Source organism: Ananas comosus, linkage group 11, assembly GCF_001540865.1.
Source record: "Ananas comosus cultivar F153 linkage group 11, ASM154086v1, whole genome shotgun sequence".
NCBI classification, from domain to species: domain Eukaryota; kingdom Viridiplantae; phylum Streptophyta; class Magnoliopsida; order Poales; family Bromeliaceae; genus Ananas; species Ananas comosus.
In genome coordinates this window covers 9,012,767-9,027,041 of record NC_033631.1, presented here as the reverse complement: position 1 = coordinate 9,027,041, position 14,275 = coordinate 9,012,767, and the positions used below count along the sequence as shown (strand labels likewise).

General features: G+C 39.3%; 3 protein-coding genes and 1 pseudogene across 3 annotated transcripts; 3 read left to right on the top strand and 1 right to left on the bottom strand.

The window, feature by feature from the left end:
• LOC109717056 (deoxyuridine 5'-triphosphate nucleotidohydrolase-like) lies at window positions 1,320–2,389 on the top strand. The gene is made up of 3 exons (XM_020242717.1): window positions 1,320–1,702; window positions 1,774–1,865; window positions 1,982–2,389. The coding sequence occupies exons 1-3, from the start codon at window positions 1,443–1,445 to the stop codon at window positions 2,212–2,214; spliced, it is 585 nt and encodes a 194-aa protein (XP_020098306.1). The 5' UTR covers window positions 1,320–1,442; the 3' UTR covers window positions 2,215–2,389.
• LOC109717055 (deoxyuridine 5'-triphosphate nucleotidohydrolase-like) lies at window positions 4,904–5,906 on the top strand. The gene is made up of 3 exons (XM_020242716.1): window positions 4,904–5,219; window positions 5,291–5,382; window positions 5,501–5,906. Exons 1-3 carry the CDS (start codon window positions 4,954–4,956, stop codon window positions 5,743–5,745), a joined length of 603 nt encoding a protein of 200 aa, XP_020098305.1. The 5' UTR covers window positions 4,904–4,953; the 3' UTR covers window positions 5,746–5,906.
• LOC109717137 lies at window positions 7,947–10,744 on the bottom strand (annotated as a pseudogene).
• LOC109717007 (protein ROOT PRIMORDIUM DEFECTIVE 1-like) lies at window positions 12,091–14,032 on the top strand. The gene has a single exon (XM_020242648.1). The coding sequence runs from the start codon at window positions 12,160–12,162 to the stop codon at window positions 13,354–13,356; it is 1,197 nt and encodes a 398-aa protein (XP_020098237.1). The 5' UTR covers window positions 12,091–12,159; the 3' UTR covers window positions 13,357–14,032.

Genomic DNA, 14,275 nt, shown 5'->3' with positions numbered 1-14,275 from the left:
GAAATGTTCATCTATGTTTTTACTATTTTTGTCTTGCTATTCAGATTGTTTTCCTCTATTGGGAGTGTTATCAACCAAAGCAACCTTCAGCTCGATAGTGATAGGTATGCAAATCTGCGTTATGCTTCAAAAAGTTTTTGCAATTATTATGGTGATAAATAAGGATAAAGTAAGGTAAAACACTAGTTCAGGAGCTAACTTCTTGTTCGGGAGTTATCCTAGAGTGCTCTGATTTGACGAGCACTGTTTCCTGTCAAACTGCTTGCCTTTAGCAGAATAGGGGGGATAACTCGATTTATCCCACTGCTGTCCAAGATATAACATAGCGTAAGAACATAATTGGACATCAATAGGTAATTTGTGAAAATAAGGGTCTAAAATTTAGCATGTCCGACAACTTAGTATAATGACATGACCCTCAAAATTCATACTTTTGGGCTGATTGTTGGTTTCTTAGTTTGTCTTTTTTTTTGTGCTAGAATGAGCTGAGGACGCAAAAGTAAGTACTTAAATTCCCCTTTACACTGCAGGGAGAAGTTGAAAGAAGGATTGACGGATACCATCTCTGCGCTCGACGAATTCGAGCAGGGCATCAGAGACTGTTTGGGCATCTAACTGAGAAAATGTTCTTCTGAGGAGATCATAAACAGAGAAGTAATCGCTTATATCCGATCTTGCTAATCAATTCATTAGTTCCTCCAATATGTATTTTTCTTTGGTTCTTCTAAGCTTTTGATGTATTGTATTTTTGCTCTCTATTCTCGTTCTCTCTCTTGTTTACAATAATCTTGTTGTATTTTGTTTGCTATTTTGTAAGCTATATCCTCGGCTAAAATTCTCTGCTTTTATCTTTTATCCATTATCTGTGTCGGGTCGGACGCTCAAGATCTTAAAAAAGCTTTCAATGCCATAGATATATTTATTTTTTTAAAAGAATTTAAAGAAGAAAAATATAATAATTTCATGTTATTGTTTTTTTAAAAAAAATCTTATATTTTCGTACAAGATGATAACTTTTGAGCAGATGTTATTTTTTTTATTAGAAGAAATAATGTTTTTGAGAAAATGGACAGATGAGATTGAATATAGAGATAAAGAGATGGATAGTGTATCAGGAAAATTTCTATAATGCGCCAGTTATATTAGTTCTTAACCAATCAAATAATTTTTTTTGAATTTATCTGATCCATTATAATTATAAAAAAAAGATTATTATATTTTTTTAAAAAAGAAGAGATGTAATTGGTTTGTTATTGATGATGTACTGCAAGTGTGATATAGTAAATTTTTTTGTGAATGACATGGTGGACCAGGTTCACCCAACACTATGGCGGATTCGCCCCAAAAAACGAGCAACCCATACCGTCGAAGCAATGCATGCATACTAACCACCGTAGGAGATAAAACCATTCGCAAGTCGCAACCAGCACCTTATTCAAAATATGGCGGGAAGAGCCATTGGCGCCGGGATTTTCCCGCGCGTTCTCCCCCTGTCAAAACGCCCCCTCCTCCTCCGCCAAAACCCACCCACCACCCTTCTCTCTCGTCTCCGTCCCCTCCCCCTCGCCCTCTCCCACACCACCATGTCCCAAAACGGCTTCTGCGACCCCAAAAAGCCGCTCCTCAGAGTCAAGAAGCTGTCCCAGAAGGCCATTTTGCCCTCCCGAGCCTCCGCCCTCTCCGCCGGCTACGATCTCTCCAGGTGCCCCCAAACCCCCTCCTCTCCATCCATTTGGGAATTTTCGCAAACACCTCTCTGATCCCATTTTGCAGTGCGGTGGAGGCGACCGTGCCCGCTCGCGGAAAAGCTCTGGTTGCTACGGATCTCAGCATTTCGATCCCGGTCGAGACTTACGCTCGCATCGGTGCGTCCCCGTTCTTTCATTCTCTTTCGAGCTATTCGAGCCGCGTGAGAAGTTGTGCTTTATACCCGTTTGATAAAATGCCTCATAAATAACATGGTGTGCTTTGGATGACGCAGCTCCGAGATCCGGGTTGTCGTGGAAGCACGCGATCGACGTCGGGGCCGGGGTGATCGACGCGGACTACCGGGGCCTGGTCGGCGTCCTGCTGTTCAACCACTCGGATTTGGATTTTCAAGTGAAGGCCGGGGACCGGATTGCTCAATTGATCATCGAGCGCATCATGACGCCGGAGATGGTGGAGGTGCTCGATCTCGATTCCACCGCGAGGGGCGAGGGAGGGTTCGGATAGACCGGCGTTTGACCCGAAATTTTTTCGGAGCTCGAATTCCTGATCCGGAGGTGATACCAATCTCTTATCTGTGCGTTTTGTTCTACTGTTTTGTTGAACTCATAGTAGTGTTCGATACCGCATATTTGTTTGATCGAAACACTGGATATTGAGTTTAAATGGATTTTAAGTTGAAATGGAGTTTGATAAAAATTATTTTTCTTCCGCCGTCTGTTTCGTAACAGTAGAAGTGAAGTTTTGTATAAAATTATAATTTAAATAATTTAATAAATAAAAAACTTATATTTTTATATAATTAAAATTTTAATCTAAATTAAAATAATTATATATATAGAGAGAGAGAGAGAGAGAGAGAGAGAGAGAGCTAGGCTATTATATTATCTATAGTATCGGAGCTCCGGTACTATAGTATTGTTTTCGATCTTCGGGCATTCAAATCAACGATCCACACCGTTAAAACTAATCTAGGATATTTAAAATTTTTAGAAATAAAATTTTATATTTATTCGATATAGTTTNACTGCTAGCGGGTTAAGTAAGAAAGTCGCCTCGGATGCTCCTGATGAGTAAGCTTTCCCTTTTGTCGGTATATTAGGAGCTCCACTAGAATTTAAGGGGACCTGGCTGTTGAGTAGTCAAGCTTATTTCTAATGATTGGGCTCTTCATGAAAGTAGAATGCAATTTAAAGGTGGTTGGTTGGTTGGTTGGTTAGTAAGTCAAGCAAAACATGTAAGCCTCGTTTAGTATTAAGTGCGTGTTTGGCTTGCCTATTCTACTTTAAGAAGCTGTAGCTAGGCATTTGGCAACCAAAAATCGCTTTTGCCATGATCGGAAGCTGAAATGAGTTTCTAGGCCCTAGAATGAAAGCTGCTGCTGTAGTGGGAAGAAATTGAGGTGCTCTTTACTACAGCAGAGACTAAAGACCAAAATTGGAGCTTGTGCTTTTACGATCTGAAAACTTGTTTCGTCTCTTTCCTGTAGAACACGCTCTAGACTCTTGGTTTTCCAATTGGCTGGGTGCTGCTGCTTCTCAAAGTAGAGATGCTACTTCAGAAGCCAAGCCAAATGAGTCTATGTTGGCATTCATTTTGACTAAATTTGACGGCCATATATCCCTTAAGTAGATCTATTCTTTCTAGTCCTATTCAACGAAATGTTCATCTATGTTTTTACTATTTTTGTCTTGCTATTCAGATTGTTTTCCTCTATTGGGAGTGTTATCAACCAAAGCAACCTTCAGCTCGATAGTGATAGGTATGCAAATCTGCGTTATGCTTCAAAAAGTTTTTGCAATTATTATGGTGATAAATAAGGATAAAGTAAGGTAAAACACTAGTTCAGGAGCTAACTTCTTGTTCGGGAGTTATCCTAGAGTGCTCTGATTTGATGAGCACTGTTTCCTGTCAAACTGCTTGCCTTTAGCAGAATAGGGGGGATAACTCGATTTATCCCACTGCTGTCCAAGATATAACATAGCGTAAGAACATAATTGGACATCAATAGGTAATTTGTGAAAATAAGGGTCTAAAATTTAGCATGTCCGACAACTTAGTATAATGACATGACCCTCAAAATTCATACTTTTGGGCTGATTGTTGGTTTCTTAGTTTGTCTTTTTTTTTGTGCTAGAATGAGCTGAGGACGCAAAAGTAAGTACTTAAATTCCCCTTTACACTGCAGGGAGAAGTTGAAAGAAGGATTGACGGATACCATCTCTGCGCTCGACGAATTCGAGCAGGGCATCAGAGACTGTTTGGGCATCTAACTGAGAAAATGTTCTTCTGAGGAGATCATAAACGGAGAAGTAATCGCTCATATCCGATCTTGCTAATCAATTCATTAGTTCCTCCAATATGTATTTTTCTTTGGTTCTTCTAAGCTTTTGATGTATTGTATTTTTGCTCTCTATTCTCGTTCTCTCTCTTGTTTACAATAATCTTGTTGTATTTTGTTTGCTATTTTGTAAGCTATATCCTCGGCTAAAATTCTGCTTTTATCTTTTTTTTTTTCGTTATCTGTGTCGCTCAAGATCTTGAGAAAGCATTCTATGTGATAGATATATTTATTTTTTTAAAAGAATTTAATGAAGAAAAATATAATAATTTCATGTTATAGTTTGTTTTTTTGAAAAAAATCTTATATTTGCGTACAAGATGATAACTTTTGAGCAGATATTTTTTTTTTAATAGAAGAAATAACGTTTTTGAGAAAATGGACAGATGAGATTGAATATATAGAGATAAAGATATGGATAGTGTATGAAGGAAAAATTCTAAAATACACGAGTTATATTAGTAATGTGACGTTTTTAATCAATCAAATAATTTTTTTTAAATTTATCCGATCCATTATAATTATAAAAAAATTTTGTTAATAATTTTTTTTTAAAAAAAAAGAGATGTAATTGGTTTGTTATTGATGATACGTTGCAACTGTTATACATTAAATTTTTTTTTAATGACATGGTGGACCAGGTTCACCCAACATACGTTGCAACTGTTATACATTAAATTTTTTTTTAATGACATGGTGGACCAGGTTCACCCAACACTATCGGCTGCAAGTGTTATGCATTAAATTTTTTTGTGGATGACATGGTGGACCAGGTTCACCCAACACTATCGGCGTTTCGCCCCTAAAAACGAGCAACCCATACTGTCGTCGAAGCAATGCATGCATACTAACCACCCAAGGAGATAAAACCATTCGCAAGTCGCAACCAGCACCTTATTCAAAATATGGCGGGAAGAGCCATTGGCGCCGGGATTTTCCCGCGCGTTCTCCCCCTGTCAAAACGCCCCCTCCTCCTCCACCTCCGCCAAAACCCACCCACCACCCTTCTCTCTCCTCCCCGTCCCCTCCCCCTCGCCCTCTCCCACACCACCATGTCCCAAAACGGCTTCTGCGACCCCGAAAAGCCGCTCCTGCGAGTCAAGAAGCTGTCCCAGAACGCCATTTTGCCCTCCCGAGCCTCCGCCCTCTCCGCCGGCTACGATCTCTCCAGGTGCCCCCAAACCCCCTCCTCTCTATCCATTTGGGAATTTTCGCAAACACTTCTCTGATCCCATTTTGCAGTGCGGTGGAGGCGACCGTGCCCGCTCGCGGAAGAGCTCTGGTTGCTACGGATCTCAGCATTTCGATCCCAGTCGAGACTTACGCTCGCATCGGTGAGTCCCCGTTCTTTCATTCTCTTTCGAGCTATTCGAGCCCTCCGAGGAGTTGCGCTTTATATGTTTGATAAAATGCCTCATAAATAATAATATGGTTGTGCTTTGGATGACGCAGCTCCGAGATCCGGGTTGTCGTGGAAGCACGCGATCGACGTCGGGGCGGGGGTGGTCGACGCGGACTACCGGGGCCCGGTCGGCGTCCTGCTGTTCAACCACTCGGATTTGGATTTTCAAGTGAAGGCCGGGGACCGGATCGCTCAATTGATCATCGAGCGCATCATGACGCCGGAGGTCGTGGAGGTGCTCGATCTCGATTCCACCGCGAGGGGCGAGGGAGGCTTCGGATCGACCGGCGTTTGACCCGAAATTTTTTCGGAGCTCGAATTCCTGATCTGGAGGTGATACCAATCTCTTACCTGTGCCTTTTGTTCTACTGTTTTGTCGAACTCGTAGTAGTGTTTGATGCTGCATATTTGTTTCATCGAAACTGGATATTGAATTTAAATAGATTTTGAGTTGAAATGGAGTTTGATAAAAGCTATTTCTCTCCTGCTATCTGTTTCATAACCGTGGAAGTGTAGTTTTGAAAGTAAAGTTTTTTTTCGTTCATATAAAATTATGATTTATATATAAATAATAAATAATTTAATAAATAATAAATTATATATTTATATTTTTATATAATTAAAATTTTAAATTAAATTAATTATATATATATAAATAAATTATAATAATGCAACAATAAGATTATAAAATAAAAAATATTTAAATGCTTAACTAATTAATTTTTATTATATTTTAAATGTATATATTAAGTAAAGATACTAAAACCTCACGAATTAAATTTATTATATTTTAAATATGCAAATTAAATAAAAAGAAATTAGTATTATAATTAAATATATTTAAATATAACTAGCATCACTTATTATATTATTTTATTATTTTTTTGTTATCTTGTTTTATCGTGGGCCGAAGTTAATTACGTTGTTTTCGGTAATTTGAATTTCGATCGTATTTTATTACGGCGAAATAAATAACGGAAATGATCGTTTAGGGCCGAAAACAATTTCATCTCTCTCTACTTTTACCGAAACAAGCATGCCCTTTGCGGTAATTTGTGTTGCTCTGTGTGAAAATTCTAGTGCTTTTTACGTGCGAGATGATTTACTTCTGAATCATAATCAACAAATTAACATGAAAACTGTTGGACAAACAATCATAAAAATGAGAAAGAACAAAAAAAATTACTCAAGAAAATATGTATTCCAAAAAGTGCTCTTCATTCATTAAAACTGAAGAATGCATTCTTAACCACCAACAAAATCCCTCACCAGTCAATGCATTTTAAGACCCATCTCATCCTCACCGGTGAAAACATTCTCATAATTGTGGGTGAGTTTTGTGTTTATGATTCGCGACCTGATTGAACTCGTCAGAGAAGCTGGCTACGGCCCCCTCACCGCTCGAGGCCAATCGGTCGTGGCCACCATACTCCGATNGGATATTTAAAATTTTTAGAAATAAAATTTTATATTTATTCGATATAGTTTACTTTATGATTAAATCATTTTAAAATTGTTAATTTTCAATGGCTATTATGACTAGTTTGAAATTTAACGGTATAGAAAAATTTAAATTTTTTCAAATTTTGATAAAAAATATTTTAAACTATATAGATTAAGGATAACATTTTTTATCTTGAATTTAAAAGTTTTGTGCTCAAATTTTAAAAAGTATTCAATTTTCACCGTCCATTTTGACATAATTTATTTACTAAGTAAATAATATCGAAAAAAATTAAAATTTTATTCTTAAGAACTTTATATACCCTAAATTATATTTAATGGTGTAGATCGTTGATTTGAACGCTCTAAGATCGAAAACAACACTATAGTACCGGAGCTCCGGTACTATAGATAGTATATTAGTCTAATTTTATATATATATATATATATATATATATATATATATATATATTATAATAATGCAACAATAAAATTATAAAATAAAAAATATATTAAATACTTAACTAATTAATTTTTATTATATTTTAAATGTATAAATTAAGTAAAGAAATACTAAAACCTCACTAATTAAATTTATTATATTTTAAATATGCAAATTAAATAAAAAAATAATTAATGTCATAATTAAATATATTTAAATATAACTAGCATCACTTATTATATTATTATTATTATTTTTTATTTTGTTTTATCGTGGGTCGAAGTTAATTACGCTGTTTTTTGTAATTCAAATTTCGATTGTATTTTTATTATGGTGAAATAAATAGCAGAAATAATCGATTACGGCCGAAAATGATTTCATCTATCTCCACTTCCACCGAAACAAGCATGCCCTTTGCGGTAATTTGTATTGCTCTGTGTGAAAATTCTAGTACTTTTTACGTGCAAGATGATTTACTTCTGTATCATAATCAACAAATTAACATGACAACTGTTGGGCAAACAATCATAAAAATGAGAAAGAACAAAAAAATTAACTCAAGAAAATATGTATTCCAAAAGTGCTCTTCATTAAAACTGAAAAATGCATTCTTAAACATATATATGAGCCTGACTCATTCTGGGGCACCTCCGGGCGGAGTGGCGTACGCCGCCACCATGCGCGCCATCTCCATCAGGTCGTAGTTTCCGTCCAGTCGCGGGTCGGCCAACTTATCATAGTTTCCGTCGGCCAATGCTAGCGATAGCACGGGCCTCGCCTGTCGAAAGCATCAACTAGTAAAACCAAAACTAGAGAAATGAGATATTCAGCTAAGTATTGAAGACAAGTGACTGGTTTTTGCTTACCCAATCTACCAAACTATCCTCCATGAACGTGTGATTGCTGTCGACGGGTCTTCGCCCCATTATTAGTTCAAGGAGCATCACACCGTAGAAGACGTCGGATTTCTCGGTTAGCTTGCCACTGGAAGCATATTCAGGTGCCAAGTACCTTTTTTTTTTTTCGGAATGAATATGAGAATATATCGAATTCATGAGATTGTAAATACAGGGTTAGCCGCTCAAGAAAGGATACCCGAAAGTTCCCATGACGTGGGTCGAAACATGCGTGTGGTTGTCGAACGATAGCTTGGCTAATCCAAAGTCCGCAACCTAAACGAATCGACACATAAGATGATAAATTAGCTAGCATCATACCTCAAATTAGCATAAGAACATCATATGATCACTATAATGATCAAAACAAAAGGGCGAGAAAGAGGATACGAGTTTGAGAGCCCTAACCATAGCTTTGAACTTGAAATTAATCGAGAAGAATATTGGCAGATTTTATGTCGCGGTGAATAATGCGAGGGTGACCTTCGTGTTTCGTGTCGCAAATTTAGAGTCAGATATGATTGATGAGCAACGAAGAGTTTGAGAAATAAAAGAAGGAAAAAAAGTTATAGGTAAGAGTTACTCACAATCTTCATGTAAATAAGAGATGCCCTTTGCTGATCCTAATGCAATTTTGAGCCTTGTAGGCCAATCCATTACTGGGATTTTGCACATCAATCAAATGCTCTTGGAGATTCAAGAACATTNAACAGATTCAATAATCTTTACACATCAATCAAATACTCTTCGAGATTCAAGAACATTCCATTAAGTAGAGATATTGCTATTCATGATTTTCGACGCAGATCTGACGCGAAATTAAGGTCTTATTTGAATGCACGAATATCTTATTAGGTTAGATGTGTATGCACGAGGAAGCGAGGGCTCTGACCGTGGAGGTGGTGCTCGAGAGTCTTGTTGGGAACGAACTCATAGACGAGCAACCTTTGCTCGGCGGCAACACAGTAGCCGACGAGGGACACGAGGTGGCGGTGGTGGACGCGGCCGATAATGTCGACCTCCGCGCGGAACTCCCTCTCCCCTTGCCTGCTGCCGGCCTTCAGCTGCTTCACCGCGATCTCCTTCCCGTTGGGCAGCACTCCCTTGTGCACGTACCCGAACCCGCCCTGCCCCAGCAGGTCGGCCTGCGCGAAGCCATTCGTCGCCGCCGCCAGCTCCTCGTAGGCGAAGGAGGTGCTCTTGTTGAATCCCAAGGCGAGCGCCGGCGACGGCGGTGGCAGCGGAGGCGCGAGCGGGCCCGAGTAAGCCGAGCTCACATTCCCGCTACTCATAGCTCCCGAAACCATCCCCGGTGGCGGCGGCGGAGGGTTTTGTTGTCCATTGTGCGGCCATTGTCCCCGTGGTCCGCTACTATAATAGCTACTTCCTGTAATATAATCGTTGCTGAATCAACTGTCACATTATTTTTCTGACCAAAATATTTAATATTTTACAGCTATGAAATTTTGCAATTTTAGTTACGTGACTGATAATGCACTTTTACCTGACCTGACAGCTAAAGTTGAATGCTCAAACGTAAACCAAATGATTAAAACTTCAACACATAAAAAACTTGCTTAAGTTTATTACACCCTTGCTTTAAATTTCGCGACGCACCTTTAAAACTAGAGGGATCGGCGTCCGCATAATACTTCATGGGGTTGTGGGGCTTTTTGCTCTTCCTCCTCGACGTGCACACGCACGCAGCCACCATGAGCACGAGGAGCAACCCGGCCCCGGCCCCGGCCCCGACCCCGACGGCGATGGGCGCGATGGCGGCCGATCGCTGGCCCGACTTCGCCCCCTGCGGCCGCGGAGGCGGCGGCGGCGGAGAAAAAGAAGAGCCATCGCCAGAGGATTCCGGCGGTGGAGGCGGCGGCGGCGGCGGAGGTGGCGGTGGAGGTGGTGGTGGTGGAGGGGATTTTGATGAAGGCATTGTAATATCGACGCTAAAAATTTAAAAAATCGCAGCTTAATCAGATTTTGAAAAATCAAACAAAATGGTAAATCCAAGAAAATGTGCAAACTATTCAGAAAAAAAAAAGAAGAGATTAATTAATGAACCACCAATATTTCACCAACACCCACAAATCCAACATTCATACATAATAAAAAAACGAAATGCACAATCTACAAACAATTTTGGAAAAAATAACATATGCTAAAATTATAGAGCAGCGAAAACTTACAAGCTGGATATATCCAGAAATCGAAATTAAGTCGGATTGTTTGTTTTACTCATCTCTCTGCATCGTTCTTGTCTCGATGTTTCTGGATTGTTCTGCGTATCTCGCCTTCTTCCACATGTTGCGGATCGAATAATGATAATTTTGCCCTTTTATGAAGATCAATTAATCAATTAATTAATAAGAAGGGTGTCTCGGAGAAGAACGAGGTGATCGAGATAATGAAGCATTTGGGTGCTGTGTGTTTCGTCCTTCTCCGATCACCCACCCTCCATTCCAATTCCATTCATTTTCTTTCTTTTTTTCTTTTTACTTTTGTTTCCCCTTTATTTGAATCACCCAATAACATTAAAAAAAAATTAAGGAAAAAATTGGAAAAAAAATGTAATAATAATAATTATTTAAATTATAATTAATGAAGTGTATAGAGGCAGGGAGGGGGAGGAGAGAGCCTATTTCTGGACGGTGGTGGTTGGTCATTTCCCGCGTGACCGCATCCCACACACGTGTGATGGTCAACACTCGTTTTTATATTTTCTAAAATTTGTGAATTTTAAAAGTGCTTTTAATTTTTTTTTTATATTGTAAAATTGCCATAGCGATCGACCCCAGTTGATGCACTATGCTTTCGAAAATACATTACGAAGCTAGGTCTAAAATAATAATTTTTTTTATGTAATAAAATAAAAAAGTATCAAATTAATATTATTGTTTAGTGCAGTTGGTAAGCATACGAAGAGATTCAAGTCGTACTTTTTTTTAATAATAGAAAAAAAAAGAATTTACAGAAAAAGCTTTTGATCCTGTTCGGTATTATGTTTGTTTTTTTTTTTTTTTTTGAAATAGATTTTTGTATTTGAAGTGCAGGAATGGACAATGATTTACTTGCAATCTTTTCATCTAGAGTATTTACTTGGCGATAAAAAATAAAAACTTAAAAATATTTTTTTTTCTTTTAAATTATTTTTAAATAAATTATTATTTATTACTTGACCGAACGCATTGTAAGCCTACCATCTATAACAACAAAAAGATTGTATTTTTTAACACATCAAATTATATAAAATTAGTATTTTTTAAAAAAAAATTTAAAAAAATAGCGACGATATGAGAAGAGGGTTAGATTTTTTTTTTTTCTGCTTTTTCGCTAAATAAAAGTAATAAACTTTTATTTATCAAAAATTCTATAATCATCTATTGTTGTAGCTAAAAACTCCTAACTAGGCTTAGGTGTAAATCTTACGACTCTCTCATTCCTTATTTGTTATATTAATTTTTTTTAACTAAAATTCAAATGGGGTTTTGTGAATCCTAGGATTCAAAAGGTGTAAGATTTATATTTATAAGTAGATAAGTAGATGTATATGTTAATTTTTCAAAAACTAAAATTGCACTGAATCAGCTTAAAAAAATGAAAAAAAAAAAAAGAAAAGGAAAAAAAAGAGTTGATCTAAATTTTATTGGGTTTCAATTTTGCGACCTACTTGGACCGGACCGGGCCGGATCGAATTTGGTCGACTCTCCGTCTTTTATAAGGCACAAATTATTGGACGGTCTACGGATGACGTGGTGAACCAGGACCACGCAACACTTTCGCCCTGCTCGGTGCACCAAAACCCCACCGCGGCGGTACGAAGGCACCTTGTACACCGTAGAAGCAACCTCAACCCCTCACGTTATTTACGAATATCCTCCTTCTTCTTCTTCTTCTTCTTCTCCCTCCACCTCTCTCTATAAACACAATGCTCGCTACGAGAGGAGCAACACCGAAACCCTACCTCCTCCCCTTCCTCCCATCCATGTCCATCTCCTCCACCTCCCCTTCCTCCTCTCCGGCGAGGCCCCGCGGCGGCGGAGGAGGTGGCGGGCGCCGCCCCAAGAAGAAGGTGTACCACCGCGAGCGGGAGCTGGACCACGCTGTCGACCTCCAGAAGAAACCCTACCTCCTCCTCCGCCTCCGATCCCTCATCCTCTCCTCCTCCGCCTCCTCCATGTCCCGCCCCCTCCTCCTCCGCGACCTCGAGAAGGAGGTGGGCTTCGTCCAGAAGTGGACCTTTCTCTCCCTCATCCAGCGCCACCCCTCCGTCTTCAAGGTCTCCGGCGGCGGCGGCGGAGGCGGACCCATCGCCGTGCGCCTCACTGAGAAAGCCGCGAGGATCTCCGACGAGGAGGCCCTAGCTAGGGCTCTGATGGAGCCAATCTTGGTGAGGAACCTCCGCAAGCTTCTGATGATGTCCATGGATTGCCGAATCCCCCTGGAGAAGATCGAGCTCATCGCACCCGAGTTAGGGTTACCTCCGACCTTCAAAACCTGCTTAATCCCTGGATATCCCCAATTCTTCTCGGTTCAAAATATCCGAGGAGTTGAATACCTGTGCCTCGAGAGCTGGGATTCTTCTCTAGCAATCACCACCCGCGAGGAAAAATTGGATCTTGAGACCATTCCAGTTGATGCCAAGAAGAGTTTTTCTAAAGATGGTAACTTTCTCGGCCCCTTCGCATTCAAATTGAAGTTTCCTGCCGGGTTCCGGCCGAACAAGAAGTACATTGAAGAAGTTCTCAAGTGGCAGAAAATGGCATTTCCCTCTCCGTATCTGAACGCGAGGCAGTTCGAGCCTGCGACTCCGCAAGCCCGGAAACGTGCGGTGGCGGTGCTTCACGAGCTCCTTAGCTTGACTATGGAGAAGAGGTTGACTTCGGATAAGCTTGATGCTTTCCACAATGAGTATAAATTGCCCTGTAAGTTGTTGCTTTGCTTGGTTAAGAATCATGGAATATTCTACATTACAAATAAGGGGGCGAGGAGTACCGTGTTTCTTAAGGAGGCCTATGATGGCCACAACCTGCTCGATAAATGTCCTCTACTGAAATTTTATGATCGGTTTGTTTCACTCATCGGACGGCCCTGTTTTGATGCAAGTAATTCGGTGCAAGTGTAAAGAACTCATGTAGGAAAATTTGGCGATTTGAAGCTTTCACTAAGATTGATTTCTCAACTATTGATTTGAGGTAAAAGAGGTGGTGGATATAGGAAAATCCATATCCAATTTATATGGAGGCTTATGATGGCCACAACCTGCTCAGTAAATGTCCTTTGGTGAGATTCTACGATCGCTTGCTTCGCTCATCGGCAGGCTGAGTTCTGATGCAAGCAATGCAGTGGTAGTAAGTTGTCAATATTTCGATTTCTTCTTAAAGAATTAAGAAGAATTCGAGGATTTGAAGCTTTCTTCAAGATCACTGCTAAAAGATTGATTCGAGGTAAAAGAGGTGTTCAACATGGGTAAGTTAGCAGTTCAGTTATGTGTGGAGGATTATGATGGCTGCAACCTGCTCTAGAAATGTCCTCTATTGAGGTTCTGCGATCAGTTTGTGATGCTCATCAGCAGGCCATGTTCTGATGCGAGCAATTGAGGGGGAGTGTGGTAAGTTCTCTATGTTTTTAGTTGATCTTAAAGGAAAATTTGGCCTTGAAGATTTCAATAAGATCAATTGATTGAAAATTGAATTATTGTAAAAGAGGTTGTTAATATTGGTCAATTATGTAAATATACGTTGTTGTTTTTCTTCTTAGATAATTTGTTTTATTTTGTAATTTAGATAATTATTCAACTACATTAGCTGTTTCTCTCTGATGCTTGTTATACCTACTTCACCAGCAATTCATCACTTATCTTGTTCTGGTTAATTCTTTCCACCCTAACAAATGGTCTCATCCTTCTTTGTAGTTATTCAACTGGTTTTGTGGTAATTAAGGTGGAAATCAATTCTCTACATTGTAATTTGTAAAACCTCTAGAAAATGTAATAAGGGTAAATCCTACGAAAGCCTAGCTAGCTTTCTGCGACAAATCTAATT